The sequence below is a fragment of the Pleurodeles waltl genome, chromosome 7, assembly GCF_031143425.1.
Source record: "Pleurodeles waltl isolate 20211129_DDA chromosome 7, aPleWal1.hap1.20221129, whole genome shotgun sequence".
NCBI lineage: Eukaryota > Metazoa > Chordata > Amphibia > Caudata > Salamandridae > Pleurodeles > Pleurodeles waltl.
The window spans coordinates 1,056,417,963-1,056,440,531 of NC_090446.1; the positions used below are offsets into that span (position 1 = coordinate 1,056,417,963).

The following is a 22,569-nucleotide window of genomic DNA, read 5'->3' on the forward strand; positions in this document are numbered from 1 at the left end:
ACATACACTGTCACACAAGGCAGCGCATGAGCTGCTAGCGAGACCTAAAAAGGCAACAATTGAATGCTGGCTCCCATCCAGGGTACTTAAGCAAGCCTGTGCTACCAGAACCACCACACATTACAAGTTAAGCTGTTTCACTATTAAGGGTTTTCTGGGGTTATGGAGCTAAAACAACAAGCACAGGCAATAGGTTGCAAATTTGGGAACCTCAAGAAAACAGCTTATGATCAGTTAAATCCAACTTAATTATTTTTTTTTTTAAACCGACTTCTTTAGGTGGGGGAAGGCAATAAACGCAGATGGTGGTGGTGGTGGGGTTAGACCAATTCAAACAGGCAAGAGAGCAACACGAAGCACAAGGGGAAACAAATGGCGAGTAAGCAATGGTGGGGAGGAGGGGGGGGAAGCTCATGAACGTGAGTATCACAGCAGGAGGTGCTGAAGAAGTCTGGGGGCGAGAAAGCACCACTGAGAAAGGGCTTAAGACAAAATAAATTAGGTCCCTTAAATTGAGCCACAGAAAGACACGTATATTGGAAATCAGACAAGATGGACAAGGCAAGCCATTAAAGAAGCAGGGAAATGACTGATAGTATAGTCAACCAAAAGGTAAGCAATGGACAGGATACAAGCCTGTGCTATTTGGTCGGCTCGACCTAAAAATAACCCTTCATTTACTATTTGATAGGTTTTTGATATGAGGTCTTGACATATGACACGAAGATGAGAATGGGATGATAGTCTGGGTCCCCAGTCTCAAAGGATCTGTCTGGTGTCTACGTGAATACACTTGACAATCATTTCTTGCAGAATTCAAAATGTTTGCCTTTTAGTGGTTCTGTTCTGACAGGGACAAACTGCAACCTAAGATGTTTCAACACCATGACTACTGCACTGCTTTTTTTGTACACTGGGATTTGAATGTGGTGCAGTCTGGAGGCCAAATATGAGTTACTTTCTAAAACTAGGGAAAACAGATGATTGTAAACAAATGTCTAGAAACCAAAGCTCGTATTTCGCGCTTATGTACTTATTCATATACTCGAACAGCGGAATTCCTCTCCACCCAATAACAGCAAATTTACTTCCATACAACAGGTGACTTAGCTGCCTTTGGGAATAAGTGACAGGTGAAATTTTAATGTGCCCTCAGAAGAAATCATGTATCAGCTACATAGTCAGGGCAGTCAACATACACCACGGGTGTGACAGCAGTGAGCCCCAGCTAACAAGTTAGGTTCTTCTTATTGGGCATCCCTTGTTTCGAAACCTCACTTAAGATCAGTAGGCTGATCTGAAAGTTTGCAGACCTCTCTTGGACAGGCATTTCTAAATTTGACAATGCACCATTATTAACTTTACTAAAAACAGAAAGAGGCAGGTTAGAGATGTAGTTAACGCAGCTGGTGCAGAGGCTTACAACGAAAAGTCACTGCTGCGCTGATCAGAAAATAGGCCTTGCAGCAACAAAACAAAAAAAAGTTGTATAATGCAGAGCTTTGGTAAGCCATCACACACATGTAAGAATAATTTCCGTATTACCTACAGACTCTGTTTCACTACAGATTTGTAACAACGAGCGATTACTAAATTACGTAGAAAAAAAAGCCGTTTTGGTAAAATGGTCATGGTTCTAACTAAAAGATGGGAGTTGGCACGGGCAAGGAATGCAGACTGTTCCTGAAAGAAAACTCTGCAAAGCCTGTTCTAGTATAAGCGTTTTTTGGCCATAAGCAAAGACTGACAATGGTGACAAAAATGCTCACGGGGGGGAGGAAGGAGTTTGAGTGAGGACTCTCTTCATTCGGTTCATGGGCTTTTGAACTATTCAATACCAGAACCTGAACCAATGTTATTTGAAAGAGACAGAAAAAGGAGTCAAAGGTCACAAATTGTGGATTGAAAGGTGGAGCCACCACAAAACAAAGGTGTGAATTCTTTAGATTGATCATAGAGAAAGCGTGGATGAAAAGCAAAAACTACCATCTTCAAGTATATATGGCACAAAGATGGTTTCCACCACGTCAAGAACCAGAACACATACAGAATAAAACTTTCATCCAGCTTTGATCAAGAGCAAGTTAAATAGAAAAAAATCTGAACGTTTTATCTAATCATTAATGTAATGAAGTATAACAAAAATGCCATGACTTTACAACAGAAACAACAAAAGCATGTGAAAAAGATTTTTCAAACTACAAAGGTCATTGTTTTGTTCAGCTTACTTGTCCTGCACTGGGGAAGAGTGGCTTAGTAACTGGAGGCTGAGGGTTTGGGACAGCTACACCAGGAGCTTGAAGTCTGCTAATACTCTGAGCACTCATTTGTTGTGCCTGTGTCATTGGAGGCATGCTGGATCCAGGTCGAGGGCCAACGGGTGGTGGAATACCTAGGAAAAGAATTAAGATTACTTAATTTTAGACATACAGAACACAATCCAGTTGAAAACATCAGTTCAAAAAGACAGTTACATTTGTCTTTTGTATACCTTTGCACTGCATTTTTCTAGGATGCACCACATACAAAAGCAGCTTTGAGCAAGGAGGGAGCTGTAGAACAAGGATGCAGCTAGTCTTGCATCCATGTTCAGATACTTTCAAGGGAAACTTAAGCACTGACTCCTTTTACCAGGATTTTCTCTTCCACATACAACCACCAACATGTTTACTTTATCCCAATTGACCTTGCAGGTAGGGGTTGGTTGGGGGGGGGGGGGGGGGGGGGGGGTGCAACACAACATGGCTGGCCCTTTTATACCTTGCCAGGAAAGTACACTCCCTAGTCTTCTGTAACTAACAGAACTCAATTGTAAACCCAACATCAGTGGGAATGAGTGTCAACTTGAAAATGCACTGCCACCTTTGACCACTGTTCCATAGCATGTCCTATTTGACTCATGAGCTTTAAAATCAACTCAAACCCTGCGCACTACTTTTTTTTTGTTTTTAAAACAGTGATTTGTCAGCAGAAGTAGGTTCTGAATAAAGGGGTCACTCAGGCAACTTCCAACTCGAGTAAGGGTACCTGCTAGCTCCCTCAGCTGAGGCTTTGATGACTATGATGGTGGCAGGAATGAGCACTAGGCTGACCCAAAGTCAACAACAAGCATATACAATGTCACGCCAAGCCAAAGCTGTCAGTAGCAGAGACCTAAAAAAATTAAAAAAGGACTAGTCTTCAGGAAAATAGGAACAAATAAAAGTGGAGGTGCAGCTCAATGATAGACAAAGCCAGCATCTCTCAAACAATTTTGAAGGACATTTCTTTTAACAAAGTGTGAGCAGTTCACCTTGCAGCACAGTGTCAGTAGTTGGGATGAACAGGGATTTGGCATTAGGCCTTCGTGAGGAAGCTTAGTGTTAGAATTGTGCAAAATGTGATACCACCATGAAACTTTGCACAGGACTTAAGGTAAACAATTGAGTGATAAACCCCAAAATTCGTATGGCTACTTTAACCGTATAACATCAAAAGAAATGGCCATTATTTGTATAGCGATTATTAATTCAATGTTAGGCATTCATCACATTTCACACGTTTTTCTGGCTGGTAATGCCAAAAGGAACAAATAAAAGTAGAGGTAAAGCTCAATGATAGACAAAGCCTGCATTTCTCTAACAATTTTGAGGTAGTTACTGATAAGTCCTCCTTCCATATTACATACTCCATGAAGTCTTGAAAGGAGGTTTCATGAGCGATGCCATGATTAGGGCTACAGAGCACCAGGGAGACATTTCTAAGGCTTAGCATAGATCGTACTCGTCAAGCACAACCAGCTGCAAAATACCATAGCCACTAACAATAGTTCTACACCCTTGCAGGGTGTCAAAGAAGCCAAACAGCTTGAGCAAGGTCAGCTTTTCCTTCACTATCTGCCTCACCTCTTCAAAAGCAGAGTATACACTTCGAGGCAATCAAATTGCCTATGTGCACTGTACAAATGTCTGTACTATAGTAGCAACCACTACATTGCGCTTAGGTACTGTGAAGGTAAAATGTATACTGGTTTTAAGTGCTGCCAATCTGTCTCCACTGAATATAATTTTTCTAGGATGCGTCATATACAAAAGCAGCTTTGAGCGCTACAGAACAAGAATCCCAGAAATGTTACTACTGTACCACTTTGCAAGTGACCTTTTTCTGCAAGCCGCTGTTAGTCACATTACTGATCATTTGCAAAAAGGGTTCATTTCCCTTCTTTGACTCAATTATGAAGCTTAAAATTATTGTGGTTTGAGAAAGGACTAGGCAGGAATTTTAAGAGTGGAGTAACAAGTCATGCGCTTGGACAGCGATTAGGACAATGAACAAATTTTAGTTTAGGGCTTGTACTGACAATGCCAGTCCCCCAGATGAAAGTATATTTGCATCCAACAAAGCCCTACACCTTTTAAAAATACTAAAGGATTATTTTAAGCTGAAGGACATTTCTTTTAACCAAGTGTGAGCAGTTCACCTTGCAGCGTAGACTGTCAGTAGTTGGGCTGAACAGGGATTTGGCATTAGGCCTTCGTGAGGAAGCTTAGTGTTAGAATCGTGCAAAACGTGGATACCACCATGAAACTTTGCACAGGACTTAAGGTAAACAAATGAGTGAGACCCCCAAAAATCGTATGGCTACTTTACCCGTATAACAAACGAAATGGCCAATATTTGTATAACGATTATTAATCTAATGTTAGGCATCCATCACATTTTTCTGTCTGGGAATGCCAAAAGTGGTACAAATTCTGCATTTTATCTGAACCCTGACAAAGCACGAGATTTTTTTTTTTTTTTTTTTTTTAAATGGATCCAATAAGTAAACGCCTCTTAATGTAAATAAGAGGTATGTTGTACTGCTCTTGTAAACTAATTTTTTTGTTAAAGATTTCTGAAATTGTGAAAAAATTATCTGCTTTCAATGAGTAACAATGTCTACCAAAAGACGTGAATTTGTAAATATTGATGAAGAGTTCATATCTAGTACACAAAATGTTAGAACGGAGACAGACTGGATCTGTGTGTATGTCAAAAGCTTGTGTGTCCAGCTAATAGTAAACATTCTGCTGAAAGAATCTGGTATAACAGTTGACGATCTGCTAGCTTTTGACAAAATGAAAGGACTTGCTTCAAGATAATAAATATATATATATATAAAAAAAAGAAGAGTTATTTGGACAACTGCTATATAAACAGTGGAAAAATCCATAAAATGTGTAGGAACAAATCTGACAAACTTGCAAGGATATTAAAACAAGCCTAAACTAATTCAAGGCTTTTCAAGAGTACTTCAAGGTGTACACGTGCTTCATTTATAGTTGGTGAATTAAAAGATACATGTTTCTTTCTGGGACAGAGTCAAGGGCAGAGCTTATAAATGTGCATACACTTGAATTGAGTTATCTAGTTCGGGATACTGCAGTTGCATTGTGAGACTCAAAAGTACTTAAGTGGTGGTGATACGGCTGTAACCAGAGCGAAGTACCAGAAAAAGTTCCTTGTTCATTTTTATTTCCGGCTTCAGCAAATAAAGAAAAGGAAAAAGTAAAGATAACAAATTGACATTAACCTATGGCATGGTATTAGGTGACATTGTAAACTATTTTGAGGATACTTCAAAATTCTGAAGAATCACCAGTATTTACTTCATCTAACATCAAATTACTCGTAGCTTATCTTCTGACAGAATTAGGTGTAGAAAGTTCAGACTAATATGTACACAGCACACAATAAAAGAAGAGATACTTGCATTCATACCAGAACTTACAGCTGAACCAAAAGGTAGAGATAGTCTAATACGATCTATACCAAAAAGAAAAAAAAAAAAAATTATTATTCACATGACTACCCAACACCGAGCTAAGTGCCATATTAATATCACATTTGGCACGAGTCTGGTGGTTTTTGGCTCTCTGCTACCTCTGGAAGCAGTGGGGGAGGCAGTTGCTGTGGTCGTAAATACTTTGCAGAACCACCACATCCACTCATCAAGGGACAAACATGTATAACTATCAACCCGTATGCCTTTCTCTTATTGAGAGAGACACAAAATCCCCTCTCCTCCCTGGACCACGGGACCCCTTTGGTACTTTTAGAAACATTGCCAAAATACCTTGTAATACCTCTTTACACAACCAGACCCATTCTTTATATACGAGTGGTATATCCCTCACAAACACAAGCCTTTCAGAAAATATATAGTATGTGTATACTTCTTGCCTGATACCGATGCTGACTAGACTGAGAAGTGTGCTGGGACCCTGCTAACCAGGCCCCAGCACCAGTGTTCTTTCACCTAAAATCTACCATTGTTTCCACAATTGGCACAACCCTGGCACCTAGGTAAGTCCCTTGTAACTGGTACCAAGGGCCCTGATGCCAGGGAAGGTCTCGAAGGGCTGCAGCATGTCTTATGCCACCCTAGGGACCCCTCACTCAGCACAGACACACTGCTTACCAGCTTGTGTGCGCTGGTGGGGAGAAAATGACTAAGTCGACATGGCACTCCCCTCAGGGTGCCATGCCAACCTCACACTGCCTATGGCATAGGTAAGTCACCCCTCTAACAGGCGTTACAACCCTAAGGCAGGGTGCACTATGCCCCTACAGTGTCTAAGCAAAACCTTAGACATTGTAAGTGCAGGGTAGCCATAAGAGTATATGGGCTGGGAGTCTGTCAAAAACGAACTCCACAGCTCCATAATGTCTACACTGAATACTGGGAAGTTTGGTATCAAACTTCTCAGAATAATAAACCCACACTGATGCCAGTGTTGGATTTATTAAATAATGCACACAGAGGGCATCTTAGAGATGCCCCCTGTATTTTACCCAATTGTTCAGTGCAGGACTGACTGGTCTGTGCCAGCCTGCTGCTGAGAGACGAGTTTCTGACCCCATGCGGTGAGAGCCTTTGTGCCTTGAGGACAGAAACAAAGCCTGCTCTGGGTGGAGGGGCTTCACACCTCCCCACCCTGCAGGAACTGTAACACCTAGCAGTGAGCTTCAAAGGATCAAGCTTTGTGTTACAATGCCCCCTGGACCCAGCCCCCACTTTTGGCGGCAAGTCCAGGAGAGATAATGAGAAAAACAAGGAGGAGTCACTGGCCAGTCAGGACAGCCCCTAAGGTGTCCTGAGCTCAGGTGACTCTAACTTTTAGAAATCCTCCATCTTGTAGAAGGAGGATTCCCCCAATAGGAATAGGGATGTGCCCCCCTCCCCTCAGGGAGGAGGCACAAAGAGGGTGTACCCACCCTCAAGGATAGTAGCCATTGGCTACTAACCTCCCAGACCTAAACACACCCCTAAATTCAGTATTTAGGGGCTCCCCAGAACCAAGGAACTCCGATTCCTGCAACCTAAGAAGAAGAGGACTGCTAAGCTGAAAAACCCTGCAGAGAAGACGGAGACACCAACTGCTTTGGTCCCAGCTCTACCGGCCTGTCTCCCCACTTCTAAAAGACACTGCTCCAGCGACGCTTTCCCCAGGACCAGCGACCTCTGAATCCTCAGAGGACTGCCCTGCTCTAGAAGGACCAAGAAACTCCCGAGGACAGCGGCCCTGTTCACCCAAGACTGCAACTTTGTAACAAAGGAGCTACTTTAAAACAACTTGCGTTTCCCGCCGGAAGCGCAAGACTTGCTACTCTGCACCCGACGCCCCCGGCTCGACTTGTGGAGAACTATCACTTCAGGGAGGACTCCACCGGCGACTGCGAGACCGTGAGTAGCCAGAGTTGCCCCCCCCCGACCCCCCACAGCGACACCTGCAGAGGGAATCCCGAGGCTCCCCCTGACCGCGACTGCCTGACTCCCAGATCCCGACGCCTGGAGAAGACCCTGCACCCGCAGCCCCCACAGGACCTGAAGGATCGGAACTCCAGTGCAGGAGTGACCCCCAGGAGGCCCTCTCCCTTGCCCAGGTGGTGGCTACCCCGAGGAGCCCCCCCCCTTGCCTACATCGCTGAAGAGACCCCTTGGTCTCCCATTGATTTCAACGACAAACCCGACGTGTGTTTGCACACTGCACCCGACCGCCCCCGTGCTGCTGAGGGTGTACTTTCTGTGCTAACTTGTGTCCCCCCCGGTGCCCTACAAAACCACCCTGGTCTGCCCTCCGAAGACGCGGGTACTTACCTGCTGGCAGACTGGAACCGGGGCACCCCCTTCTCCATTGAAGCCTATGCGTTTTGGGCACCACTTTGAACTCTGCACCTGACCGGCCCCAAGCTGCTGGTGTGGTAACTTTGGGGTTGCTCTGAACCCCCAACGGTGGGCTACCTTGGACCCAAACTTGAACCCCGTAGGTGGTTTACTTACCTACAAAAACTAACAAATACTTACCTCCCCCAGGAACTGTTGAAAATTGCACTGTCTAGTTTTAAAATAGCTATATGTGTTTTATTTGAAAAGTATATATGCTATTGTGATTATTCAAAGTTCCTAAAGTACTTACCTGCAATACCTTTCATTTGAGATATTACATGTAAAATTTGAACCTGTGGTTCTTAAAATAAACTAAGAAAAGTTATTTTTCTATACAAAAACCTATTGGCCTGGAATTGTCTTTGAGTGTGTGTTCCTCATTTATTGCTTGTGTATGTACAACAAATGCTTAACACTACTCCTTTGATAAGCCTACTGCTCGACCACACTACCACAAAATAGAGCATTAGTATTATCTCTTTTTGCCACTATCTTACCTCTAAGGGGAACACTTGGACTCTGTGCATACTATTCTTTACTTTGAAATAGTGCATACAGAGCCAACTTCCTACAGTATGTTATACTACAAAGGTTTTTCATTAAGGAGTGATCGATATATGGACCCTCTTGTACACTGGATAAAAGGGTGTATGCTGTTTTTGGCAAGGTTCTGTGTGGCTACAAAGGAAATTTATTGATCCATATTTTAACAGATAAGTCTGTCTCCCATTAACCATTCCCCCTGCTTACAGTCAGTTCACTGTGCATCGATTAAATTTATATTGGGGGGAGATGAGGGGGCTGTCAGACATTAAGACTTCCCACTAAGATTTACTTCCCACTGACAATCTTTTTTTTTTTTTATGTTTGGCAGGTACTTTGAAAAAACGTAGAAAAGCAAGTAAGCCCAGGATAAACAGGTGCTGTACCATGTAGAAAACCACAAACTTCGTAAGCAACACACAGGTGGCCATGTCAGCTATTGTGCTGACAAAGTAGACTCACTGCAATGTACGAGGAAACCAATATGTTAAAGCATACATTGTTTGTGAATGTCACATCTACAATAGCAACAAATAACTTTAGCCATGGCAGGCTATGCGACAAATTACTACTTGGCGAGGAGAAACCTTCCTAGTGGTACAAATCCACAGCCACCGTTTGTTCAAAAGGAAAATTGTATGTTCACAAGTTTGGCAATTGCATGCAACTTCAGCTTCTAGATAAACTTACCTGGTGGCAAGCCAGGCATCATAGGGGGAATTCCTGGTCTGTGGTGCATCATCCCACCCATCTGCATCATGCTAGTGAGACAAATTTTCATGAAATTAACCACCATGCCAACAGAAACCAAATTCAGCATGGGAGAAGCATGAAATAAAGCTAATATTAGCATTTAGAACATCCAGAAGGACCTATAAATTCTATTAGCGGGCGATAGGGTCTCAAATCAATGTAAACAGTACCACCGCCCCCTCCTTAATGGGATGGTCATTTATTTTCTACAACTACATCACAAGATATGTGAATGAGAAAATATTTAGTGGCATATTCCTGCACTCTGAAATCAATACTGAGTGAGCTTCATTATTTTTACCTACCCAGGATGATGCATGCCCTGCATCACTGGTGGCATTCCAGACATCAATTGTGGAACACCACCCATCAAAGGGGGCAAACCTTGAAATTGAAGAAACAGACAAGTCACTTTGATTAGCAAATTACTTTCAAATGGAAATTTGCAAGAATTCTCTCTACATTTATCACTTAAGAGCTTGCAGTAGCCTGCAAAGAATAAATTAACATGTTGCTCCATACATGTACAATTAATGAACCAAATGGCCCAATTTAGTAAACTAATTTAAAAAAGACCGAAATTAAACCTGGAGGCATTCCTGGAGTTCCTCCAGGCGGTAATCCTGGCTGTGCCATTGGTGGTATGTAAGACTGTTGTGCTTGCAAGGGTTGCTGATACGACGTTGAAGCAGGCGATTCATCATCATCATACTCATCAGAGTCATCTTGTTTCTTTTTCTGGTTATCTTTTAGAAATACAAAACATATTGCTGTTAAGAATTGTGAAGCATTAATCCTCACTTTTAAGGAGTCTCTGCAATAATTAATGTGACCCACAGGGGAACAAAATGGAGGCCTCTATTAAAATATGTATTCAAGAGAGTAAGTACAGTATCTTCTAAAATAATCGTGTAACGGCCTCAAATTCAAAGTCTCAACATGCACTAATTAACCTAATTTCACTGTATTTCTAAAAACGCCCCAGGGAGGAAAGGCTAAGCCAGAGCAACGAAGAAAAAAAAGAAAAAAAAAACACTACCTTGAGTCTTCTGATCAAGTAACCGCCTTCTTTCATCCATATCCTTTTCAGGAATGCCTTCCATTCCATAGATTTCCAGTTCGATATCAGTCCTCCCAGGAATTGCATTTGGTACAGCATCTATAGTTTCTTTGTGAACCTAAAGACAGAAATACAGACCTAATATTTGTATTTGGGATAGCTGCAGTTGTATAGTTCAAAACAAGATTAAAAAAATAAAAACTCTTGTACAAAGTGTACTCTAGAAAATGATGCAGATGTACACACCTGCTCCAAAGCATATTCTGCAAAATGAAAAGTAATCTGCAACATGATCTGTGGCCAAAGAACTAGCTACCTTGTCAAAAGAACTGCCCTGGCAAAGCCCCCATTCCTTTAAACAAGTACTGTTGTACATCCCTCATGGCCTAGATGAACTGGTTACGCCTAAGCATTGTTTTCCACATGAAGTTAGTCCAGGTGGAATGGACGATCCTCAAGTCTTAGACGTTGGGTTCTGGAAATGAATAAATGCCATTCCCACGAGGCGTTATACCAGGGAGAAAACTTTACTGTCCGCATGATAGTCTGCTACCCACCTTAGAAAGCTGTTCTGCCCCAACCCTTAAGTTTTTCTGGTTAGCCCTATATTCTTCTCCTCCCCAGCACTTCTCACCACCTGTCAAGAGTCCGGTCCCCACAGCACTTCTATTCGGGATGCTTGGGAGATAAACATAAAGGGCAGTTTGGCTTGTTTGATAATAAATCAAATGTGGAGAATGGAAACACCCACCTGCTCCAACCCATTACGAAATCAACAAATCTTTAAAACAGATCGGGGTCAGTCTCAAATTCTAAAGAGACTAATTTCTAAAAATCCAAGCAGATCTGAGTTAAAAAAAAAATAATAATAATAATAATATGGATACGGACGCCGGCCTGCCTCTGGTAAAAAGAAAACGATTAAGTCACTGTTCAGCCTAAAAACGGGAGATCTGTAACCAAGGCTTTTAGGCTTCCTACTGAGATGGGTTCTACACAGAATACTCACACGTCTTCTCTCCCAATGAAACTCCACTGCCAAATCCACACTCTTGCAAAGTGTGAGCAACGAATAAGCACTTGTACCTGCATTATTATCCAAATGCAACATCAAGTCGGGGGGATAAACAATGTCTGGAAGTGTTATGTGCAAAGAGCAAGTAATAGAAAAGAAAATGCATCACCCAACTTAAAAAATAAAAAAAAAAATGCAAACCCACTTGTATGTCACAGGCTGGGTTATCAGAAAGGTTGAAATCTGACAAATTAGTCAAGTGCGACACACATCATTACATGTAAATCCATGATATGGCCCCATTATTTGAATTAAGAATTACAGGAGCCATTTCGGGATTAACATTTTGGTATTACAATACACGTAATTATAGAAAGGACAGCTGTGCTGAAGAATTGAATGCCTAAACCATATAAGTTACATAACAAGGGCATGTTCTATAAAGTAAATCGGCGTTCAACCGCATTACTTCATGACAAAAAAAGTAAAAGAAAAGAAGATCTACTGTGAGCAAAAAGCTAATTTTGCAAAATTGTTTTGCAAACGTACAGGTGCCACGAACACACAGGTAGTAAAACACGCTGTTAATAATTTGTACACAATGTAGATTACACATCACTGATTGCCAATATAGGTCACGCCACATCCATGCCAGGCTTTAGAATACCTACTGAATGAAAATGAGTGCCATCGAAATACAATGCATGTAAAATGTATGTGCATAGCATTAACATGTGGCATGGTCGGATCACTGAGCTACCTCTCTCCTGAACAGCCAGACATCAAAAGTAAACACAACCAAACTTAAATTAAGAGGTGCCAGCAAATGGCATCTATTTATGGTTTTTGATTTAGAACGTATTTTTCCCCAAGGCACTGCTTGATCATCTTCACGTTTAATTTCATTACCACTTACCTGCATACAATGGATTGCCAAACCGGGCCCAGTGTACAATTTTTTATGACATATGTGGCATTTGAAGTGCTTTGCTTTTTGATGCTGTATAAGAATTTTCTCGTCATCGAAATCTCTATTGCAGTACCTATATTGTGAGCGTTAAGGATAGCAAATTAATTACAAAGTAGAAATCACTGATTTAGATGCACGGGGGTCACTGACAAAGCAAACGAGGGATCTTACAGATTCAGCAAGCACTGGCAGAGTCTACGGGTCTCATCTTAATGGGAGGTTCGAGTTTTTGGCTTTGTAATTGTTTGTAAAATACTGCCCAAAAAATAAAATTGAGATCCCGTAAGATGTTTGCTTTTTCTCAGGTATTTCGAAGTTCTACATGCAATTCGCAACGTTCTCGTTTAATGGCATGATTAAACAGAGGGAAATTAAAAGGAATAAGAAGTGTCAGAATGAAGAGGGAAAGGTTTGCTGAGTCCCAATTCATTTTCCCCAGGATTCAGCCATTTGGTCCTTCGTAGTGGCCAAAGGTCAAACGTATGGCCCTCCAAGAGAACTGCCATGCTAAGTACACTTTCTGCCTCCAGCATGCAAAGGCTTTTGGGAACGGGTCTTATGCTCCACTCACTAGCCGGCATCAAAGAATGTGCTTTGATGCAATATGGAACCCAGGTATTAAAACAAAAACCTTAGTGTCCGCTCTTCAGTCATACCCCAGCAAAAATAATCCCTGCTGCTGTGCTTTTAGAAACAAGCTGGAGGAGGGGGTAGGGAGGCACGGTGGGCGAGATAGAGAGCGCTAAAAAAACGAATAAGAAGAGGAAAGCAAGCGAGTTACAAAGGTAAGCAATAGACGGGCAATGAGGCTACTTAGTCCACAATAGGTCGTTAGCTACCTAGAAAATACCTAAAATGTGCTAAGGTTCACAGCAAAACAAGACAAGCTAAATTAGCGTGAAATACAACTTTAATATGAATAAATAATGATAGCAGATACGCCAGAACCATTATAAAATATTGCAATGACAAACTTGCTGACATCTTCTGAAAGTGCAAGTTCTACATTCATCAGGGTAGTCCGCACGCTTGTTACAATGTATTCAGTCTAGAAAAGTTATTTTCGGTGAACGATTTCTGCCAAGGCTAGGCAAAAAGATGGACACCACCTTTACATGTCGCCGGCTGATGCTCATTGGTTCATGAGAACTGAACAACAAAGCCACATACTTTGCACTCTCGAGTTACACAGGTAAAGCAAATAAATGTTGGCACAATCAGTGCAAGAGAGCCAGCAGATGAAGCACAGCCTGATCCACTGACTACATCCATGATGTATGCAAAACGTGTTTTGCACTCTCCTTCCACCCACCACAGTCAACTTCAGCCACTCATCATAGTGAACACCCATCGCGGGCCTAGTACTCCGAACCCCATGAGTTGTACTAAGATATGCACTAAGAGTAGCAGTGCATTGCGTGGACACTACTAGTGCAAGTTACAATAGAGCACATTTCTACCCGCCACCAAAAGTTTATAAAATAGATGTAAAGTGTCTCTGGCTACAGTAACTCGCCAGATGAGAGTCCATACCAGTCAGACAATTGTTTTACAGAAAGAAACATCTCTTAGTTCCTGGTAAAAAAGTATATCACTGCTCGAGTTTACTAATACAGAAGCACCGTAACAGAAAGGTAAATTGTGCATGAGCAGAGATTGCACCGGTCGCCATTAACACTGGCTGATGACAACACCAACATTAACAGAAGTACTCATTCACTACATTGGCAGCACAAGCAAGTTGCAGGTCAGGCTGAGCAGTGAGCACCTCAGTAAGGCGGATTAGCAGGGAGCTGCCGACAACTGGAGGCTCCCGCTACAGACGAATAATACATTTAAAAAATAAAAAAAACACGAGAGGGGGTGTCCTCTTAAGTGTACAAACGCACAAATAAATGAGGAATGCGGCATGGCAAAAGGGGAGACTGACGAGACGGGAATAAGGGACATGAGAAACATGCACCGTGCTTGCATGTATCAAATTGACTTTCTCAATATTCATGAATACTGAAAATAATAGTTTACACTTTCTCCTGTCACAACTTAGTTATCCAACCGTCATACCATACGCTTGTTTCCTGCACATAAACCCTGTAACTACTCAATCCAGCATTTAATTATCATGCCCTCAATTAATCTCCATTAACTGATTTATTTCACAAATGCCTCTTCTGAGCTAGCAAAACATTTCTCTCTGGACGAGTAGAATACAGCTTGCTTTGTTGTGCCTACGCTCAACATAAGCTGCTTACTCCTCTACTATTCATTTCGGATTCCTTTATGGAAAATGTGTAGCCTTCAAACTAACTTACATGTTAAATAGTCTTGTTCTGCCGCCTCTTAGTACAACAACTCATGCTAATTTTGTTCACACTAAAGAAATATATATATTCATCTTAATAAACCTATATGAAAATACTTTTGTAGATTCACGCTTTGGACTGCTTATTTCGGTGGGCAGTCGCTTGCGGTGCAATTGCACTACAAGAGACGTGTTATGGGAGTATTCTATTAATAAAGGGGGGGGGGCTCTTTGGTGCTGTGCAAAGTAACTGAAGATGTAAAGTCAGACCTGCAACGTTTGATGGTAGAGCTGTGTGGGATACAAAACCGTTTACTATGTGGCGTTAGTATGACCAGACTAACATTCCGTTGGTGCTTTGAGGGATGGTGGTACGAGTAGATGCTCGCCATTGAGTGGGCAGGAGCCGTTTTTAAACTGAATACTCTGGTGTAAATTATGTGACAGAATTTGGCAATGTCTGAAATGTTCTGAAACTGTTGGAGCAAGTGATGATAGTGTGTGGACTGGGACAAGCTGTTGGTTCGGTTTCGCCTACCTTAATTGTTTTGCGATTCCGTACGCATAAATGGTAGTTTACATCAACAATGAGCCAATCCACCAATTCCCCCGCACCTCCGGTTTTGTAGTGCTGAACAGGCTACAAAGACTAGTCAGGCTGTGGCAGTTGTCCTTCCGCAGACGACACCCCAATTATTCGCGATCTTACTGTGAAATTTGAATAGGCACATAATGTACGGTACTTTTAACTAATTTGGCGCGATAAATCCCTGTTTTATTACTGTAAACGACCACCTGCCCTAAGACAGCTAAATCACCGTCGGCCAGCCTGGCAGACAGCAGCAGAGTGGCACCATTTCCACCTCCATGCCGCAGTAATTATTTTGGTGTGAGGAGTCAAATATGTCCCTTACAGATACAGCTAGGAATCCACGCCTCTCTGATCAGTGAAGTATCGAGCGTTGGCCCTAATTCCTGGCGAATCAAGGGTTAGAATATGAAAATATATATAGTGTGTGCATTAACCTTTAATGTATAGCAGGGGACAGATCCCCTTATAAAGGCTGAAATGCACACAAAAAAACGAGAAATAGGGACCCATTCCAGCCCCCCCCAACCCCCCCTTCTTTGACCACAGTGAGTGGTCTTATGCCAATGTTTTATTTCACCACAAATTACAGCACCTTGAAATACACAACGTTCAGTATGTACGCAGTAGAAAAACCTCTGGCGTTTGTGCCAATAGGTCATAGTGTTGCTCAATGTTTTAAAGGAATACGTGCCACATAAAGGTTAAACAGGACAGATAACTTGGCCCTGTTCACTAGTATCATTCGGGTGGGAGAGTCAAGTAAGCAATGTTAAATTTAAAAGTTATAACTTATAATAGGTGCCTGCACCAAGTTAAAGTTTTTTCTTACACTTCTTAATCTTATTTTTCCATGATGCTTAATAATGTTTGCTGCATAATTTACATGTCAAACAAGTCTGTAGCTGCGTTTGTGCACAGGTGGCTAGAGACATGTCAGACCCCTTGTTTGGGGACAAATGTAACTGTATCCGAGATAAGGCCTATTTGAGAAACAAAATGATCGGATTCTGTAGGACCGTTGCATGTGTGTAGCAACAAGTAGTAGTTAATGCCGAGGCAAAAAGATCAATAAGTTTGGTTCCTCTGGGTGTACAGAAACGTGTGCTCATGAATATGTCCTTCTGAAGCCTCTTTGTGACTGTCATTAGGGTTCCCATAACTATAAAACGTAAGGATCTGATCATTCTTTGCTTCTCCAGTAGGCAATCTGTTAATACGGATAGATTTTCCAATTGTTAAAACGATTGGTTACGTTTTAACTCTTGCCCCCCCCCCCCCCCCGGCCAACTGTGCGTGTACCGTGTGTGTGTGTGTGACAAGAACTTAAACTCATGGCCTAAAGTTACTTAGTGGCACAAGTCAGTTTTAACCCCCAGATACGTTTCACTATAACTGTCGAATTTCTATGGATTTATGTGGGTAAAACGTGAACCCAACTATAACGTTTTCTCTTTTCCTAGTGAATTTCTAGTTTTTTTTTAACGCAAAGTAACACATAATAAACACATGTTAATACAACCAGAGCGGCGCACAGCCTTAGGCTGTGTGCAGCAGGAGTTTGCTTCAGGGTCAGGCTTGCGGCCATTAACACCCCCCACCTCACCCCCAAACCAAACTCCACGCTTCGCACAGCATTCTGCCTTCCAAAACAAAATTATGCAAAACTGATGAACAGCAATCACATAACAAGTCACAAAAATGCTGCTTACAATATTGTGCCGCAAAATGTCCTCGTCTATGCCACAATATACTGCGTCTGCTTTATAGTGCAAAGGCAATCTAAGACTGGGACAGCTAGTGCCCGCTGGAAACGGAAGGGACACCTGTTAAAGCAGATATTCTTCTTTATCATAACGCGGCCAACTAAAATATTACTGATAGGATCCTAAATAACTGTGCATGCTCACCAAGATTATTTGGGGACTAGTTTGAGTGGGACAGACGATGTGGTCTGAAACGGAAGGACAGCAAACAAAAGTTACAGGAAGAGTAAGTTGCCGGGAAGAGTGTACAGGCTGGGTTAGGGATTGTTGGTGGAAGATGACAGTGGGCCATTTTAAGATGTTCCCGCACTTCCTAGTTTCACACACACTCGTGTTAACTGTCCAGGTATCCAACATGTTCTGTGTTTAACGTGGTGCAGAACTGAAAAACTGCTCCTCTAGCTCCCAGTCTCAGGTCTACGTCAACCGTTGTTTTCCACTACTGTTAAAAAACACTAAAGAAAGCCATATCTTTCCGAGTGCCCCTTATATCTCAAGAGAGCCGAGCAAGGAAAATGAATGGCACCTGATGTTCTACCATCTAATATGGGAGGCAATGAATACGGGTAGCTCGCAAAAACATACCAATCTATATATCTAGTCATGAAGGAGCAGGTCTGCTAAGACCCCCGCAGGTGAAACAAAACTGCAGGCCTTGCTAACGCAGTACTCTGCAACAATAAGTGTATCCATGTTTGAAGAATGAGGGCAGGAGGAACACTAGGTATCACTTTTTTTCGGTCTCAGCTACAGCGAGCTTTAGCTGTCTGGCAAAAGCTTATGTCATCACACCTTATAACCAACATGCATTCGGACATCAACAGCATTATAAACAGACCATCTCCAAGAAGGAATAACCAGAGCTAAAGAAACGCCACCAGTATACATATGACACCCGACTACTTTCCATTTAGGACATGCAGTTATGTCAAACGTGACTTTTACGGCAAAATTAAGTTCTCTGGGACACTAGATAAGACCCCTAAATTACAAAGATTTCATGTTACTAGTGACATATTCACGAACAAAAAAAATACCTACCTCCATTGCGCTAGTAAATGTTAATCTAACCACAGAAAAAAAAGCGTTCCTGGTGAGCAGTTACATGATAGCTGAACGTAATACACGTGACAAAGATGTATTCTATAATGAGTGCACATGGTCAATGAAAACGTTGAGGGAAGGCTGGTACACAGGGACACTGGAATGGTACAATTCTGAGAATACCCTATTATTACGGATGGGCTTCCTTTACCGCACAATTCACCATCTGCTGCACAATTTGCAGACTTTACCGCAAACATGTTGATTCTATCTCAACCGTTCCTTAAAAAGCACCTGCAAATGTTAATGGGAATTGGACGGTTGTTTTTTTATATATAAATACCGACTGGTCACCTTCTTTTGCTAATTGCTGTACTTGGACGTAAAACCGTTGTCCAGGCAATGTTAACGTGAAAATGACAAAATCAATCAAGTAAGACCATCACAAAATGCACCGCATTGTGCTGCATAATGGGCCTTGTCGTGCACCATAACTTAGTCAACCCAGTCTCTTAATTCGGTCCCTCCTTGCTGCACAATTCCAGTGACCAAGCAGGTACAATAACTGCACCATCAATGGAGGAGCATCAACTACCCCAAATGTATTGCAACTAAGTAACTTCCACTGCCATTCCTACGTAAATATATAATCGACTAAAGAAGCTAACGGGCAAACAAGACAGCGAACGTGGATGGATTTCAGGCCCAGGTTTTAATAATCACGAAGCTACATGCACTATGTACAGCTGCCCCACAAGTACTACTCGCACGGAAGAATACTCGCCTCCTGGACAACACCCCCCCCACCCACAACGGACAGCCCCCTACACCTGAAGGTACGCCCAGCTTTGCACCGTGCGAGGCCCTTCTGGGCCCTCCCTATCCTCCCCCACTCCTGCATTGCACCGAGAAGCATTTAACACACACAAACTCCGCAGTCTGCCCCTAAACCTTTGCCTTCTACACACTATATCAGGTCCGCTCCTTGCACCAAACGAACACATACCCTCCTTGGCAAAATAAAACGGAGAAATGCCGTACTAAATTGTGCGTGCAGTAAAAAACAAAAACACAATATAAAAGTTTCTGATGCGAGGAAGGGCTCAGCCCATAAGTCGGCAAAAAGGGTTAAGTGAAAGCCGCTAAGGGTTAGGCAGTCTCTGTGGAAAACATGATACCTGCAAGGGATATACTAGAGCACCCGAAAGAGAGCATTCCACTGATAAGAGTACCATGGAAGTGAACGATACTAGCATGGGTAGAACTCACTTTCATAGTGAAACTTTAGGATAGCTGAGAATCAAAAGAAATAGTGTTAGGAGAAAACATGGCCCAGTACCCTATCTAGAGATCAACATCTTGGACCAACAATATCAATTCCAACACACAAAGTTCAATCTACAAAGCTCCAGGGGGACCACAACCTACTCCACCCGGAAACGTTCTTACACAGCTCCTACTCCATTCGCCAAATAAAACATACATTAAGCTCTCACCTCAACACCCACACGTTCCTGCAATCACGAAGAACCTAAACATTTATACTTTAAGCTCCTTAACCGTTACCAGTAAGTAAACCTAGCTTACACTAAGCAGTCTGCTAAACGAACGCAACAATCCTCGTCCTTTTAACAAAGAGACCTTCCCTCACCAAACACCGTACCTCCATTCCGCACCGTTACCCTCACACACAAGTAAAGTCCCTCCCTAAAATCTACGTCCCCCACCGTGACCAACTCCGCGTGCCCCCTGCGGCCGGGCACAAGGACAAAGGATACCAGCACCAAGGCTTGAGCTGCTTCTTCTTCTTTCGACCCATGCCGTCCACGCGCTGAAGGCCGAGTGCTGCAGAGAAGGGCTAAACACAGACCAGGGAAGAAGCAGCCGACAGCAAATAGCCACAAAATGGCCGCACGCGATCGCACACTCCCAGATTGCACCGCGGTCCGAGGAAGGGCGGGACGTCTAGAGTGAGAAAAAAAAACGAAAGGGTGTGACGTACATGCCATTCATTGCGGAATATTCTGAACGACTAGAGCGCGCGTAGTAAAGGTGCGGTGGAAGTGGACAGGAAATCAAAACAGTCAAGTCATTGAAACTTTGAAAGTTAAAGGATGTATGTTCCGGCAAGCACTGGACGGGTGTGTGGAGTCCTTGAACGTATGAACAAAGGAAGCAGTGCTCTAGTGTTCTAACGCGCAGCAACAGTCAACGAAGTTGTCAAATCGTCCCCATTACCTCTATAAACAAGGCCTTTGTACTATGGCGGATTAATACCTTTTTTTAAAAACGTTTTATTTAGTTTTACTAAGGGCACGCGACGAGAATTACGCCCCTATTTCTTTACTGACTTTTAGAACAGTAGCCGATAAAACTGTCCACAACATTGAACTATGTACACCATGATTATATGTGTTTCACATCACCAGTCCATTCACCAATCACAATATACGATAACAGCCCCAAAACTGAGACATCCCATCCTGCTGCTTCTTACTCTGCAACATTTTTAAACATTTGTCCATTAAACTAGACTGCAACTTTCCCACATCTGAGCACTGTTCCTGCTTGAACTCTGTTTAATGTCCATCATACTGGGTGCAAGCTATAACTGAATCTCAGGAGATTCTATGTTAGGACTGGAGGCTTCGGATTATGCTTTCTCCTTCTTTACTAGCAAACACAGCAGCCAATGAAAACAAATAACACTTTACTCCATTTCCCACGAGGCATGAACAACCTCCATAGAACCCACCAATAAGGGCTCACCACATACTATATAGTCCTTTACACACATAGTCTGCCTCATTATCTTTACTTCGCTAATTACACTTTATCATTTGTTGCTCATGGGGCGTGGCTTATTGCCTGCAAGCACCTACTCTTGTTAATGCAATTCAACAAATCTCAGTGCCTTTCCAGTATGAGACAGAGTGCCGTCTTTGCTAAAATTGATGTGCCGGTGGGAAGCGGACTGCAGGGAGGTCGCGCAGCTGAAGGAGACAGTCCTCTTTCTACGGCGGGCCTCGCGCTTGTGCACATCTCCATTTTTAGGGTCGAGCCTGCGTTGCATGCGCTCGCGCATGCGTATCGCAGTGAGACGCTTTAGGGCTCGGAGCCCTGTCGACGTCACGTCAGTGTTTTTCATTGGTTCGTGGGCTTGCCTAATAAAATCTGCTTGCTTTCATTAGTCGAAGGCATGCATACGTCATGCCTTTTCCGGTGGCTAGCCCTCCTCGAGCGCATCGACCAAGTACAGAAAACATGCGAGGCCTCGCTGTTTTCTGTCCGGCTCGTGGACTACTTTTTCTCTAATTTACTAGCACGATTTCGCTTGGCAGAAGTCGAGCGCTTTACATAGTTAATTGCACTTTTTCGGGTTCCGTACATAAATGCACTTTTGCCGATAGGTGAAAAGTCGGGTTAGGAGTTTACAACGCTATCAGCTCTAACATGAGCAAATGCGAGACCCGTTGCATTGTAAATGCTTGTTTATGTTGTGTGTGTGTGTGTGCGCGCACCTCCAGTGGTTCAAGCGGCGCTCTGACTCTCTATGTTCCCTTCGATACACCAGAGGGGGTTGAAACAATACCAGAGGGCCTGGCTCTACGGGGATTTGGTGCTCCCTCCTGCTGTCTTCATTATGCGGCAAGGGCCTTTAGAAGTGCGCTGTTAGCACCTGGGTGTCCCCTCCTGCCATAAGTATACTTGCTAGACCTCCACATTGACCTCTGAGAGTAAAATACCTGTCTTAGAGAAAATGGCCCAACAATTCCCAGAGGATGAACAGTAAAAAAAAATTCTAGCTTTCGCGCTAAGAATTTTTCAATTCTATTAAGGACACGGAGGCGAGGATTATGCTTCTCTTTCCATGCTTTATTTATACACAGCAGCCAATGAACATCATGGAAAAACAAAAAAACTACATGACCCAACATTAGTCATGACACGTGATGAACCATAGAGGAGGAAGCCTATAAAATGTTGAATCACACCAAGTCACTCCTCTTTCTTTGTCCAATTCAAAATTCAAACCAAAACTAAAATACGCAACAAAAGCAACAAAAGTCTCAATCCAAAACTTATGAACGACATCCCGAAAAGCAGACGAACTGGCATCTCACTTGACTGGAAGAACGAAATCGCTTCTGATTTCCTTACTTCTCATCATTTCCTAGAATAAATGAAAAAATTCAGGCCATAATAACTGAATAACATAAGAAATACTTATATTACCAAACAAAAGGGTGGGAAAGCACTATCGTACAGTAATTTGCACATCATATCAACAGATATCATAACATTCCAACATTATGTATATACCGTGCAGTGGGAT

The 22,569-nt window shown here is 42.6% G+C and overlaps 1 protein-coding gene across 7 annotated transcripts in view; it reads right to left on the minus strand.

The window, feature by feature from the left end:
- ZNF207 (zinc finger protein 207) overlaps positions 1-20,257 on the minus strand; it is a 37,136-nt gene extending 16,879 nt beyond the window's left edge. For 3 of the 7 annotated variants that reach the window (XM_069199948.1, XM_069199947.1, XM_069199946.1), the window contains exons 1-7: positions 20,012-20,164; positions 12,479-12,605; positions 10,527-10,665; positions 10,075-10,233; positions 9,793-9,871; positions 9,425-9,495; positions 2,229-2,392 (exon numbers count right to left, since the gene is read on the minus strand). In XM_069199948.1, the coding sequence (XP_069056049.1) occupies positions 2,229-2,392; positions 9,425-9,495; positions 9,793-9,871; positions 10,075-10,233; positions 10,527-10,665; positions 12,479-12,605; positions 20,012-20,052 (780 nt within the window). In that variant the 5' untranslated portion in view covers positions 20,053-20,164. Of the gene's footprint in view, positions 1-2,228; positions 2,393-9,424; positions 9,496-9,792; positions 9,872-10,074; positions 10,234-10,526; positions 10,666-12,478; positions 12,606-19,896; positions 19,934-19,960 lie in introns of those variants that run through there. The other 4 variants (XM_069199944.1, XM_069199943.1, XM_069199942.1 and 1 more) reach the window with 2 other exon arrangements.
- Positions 20,258-22,569: the final 2,312 nt, after the last annotated feature.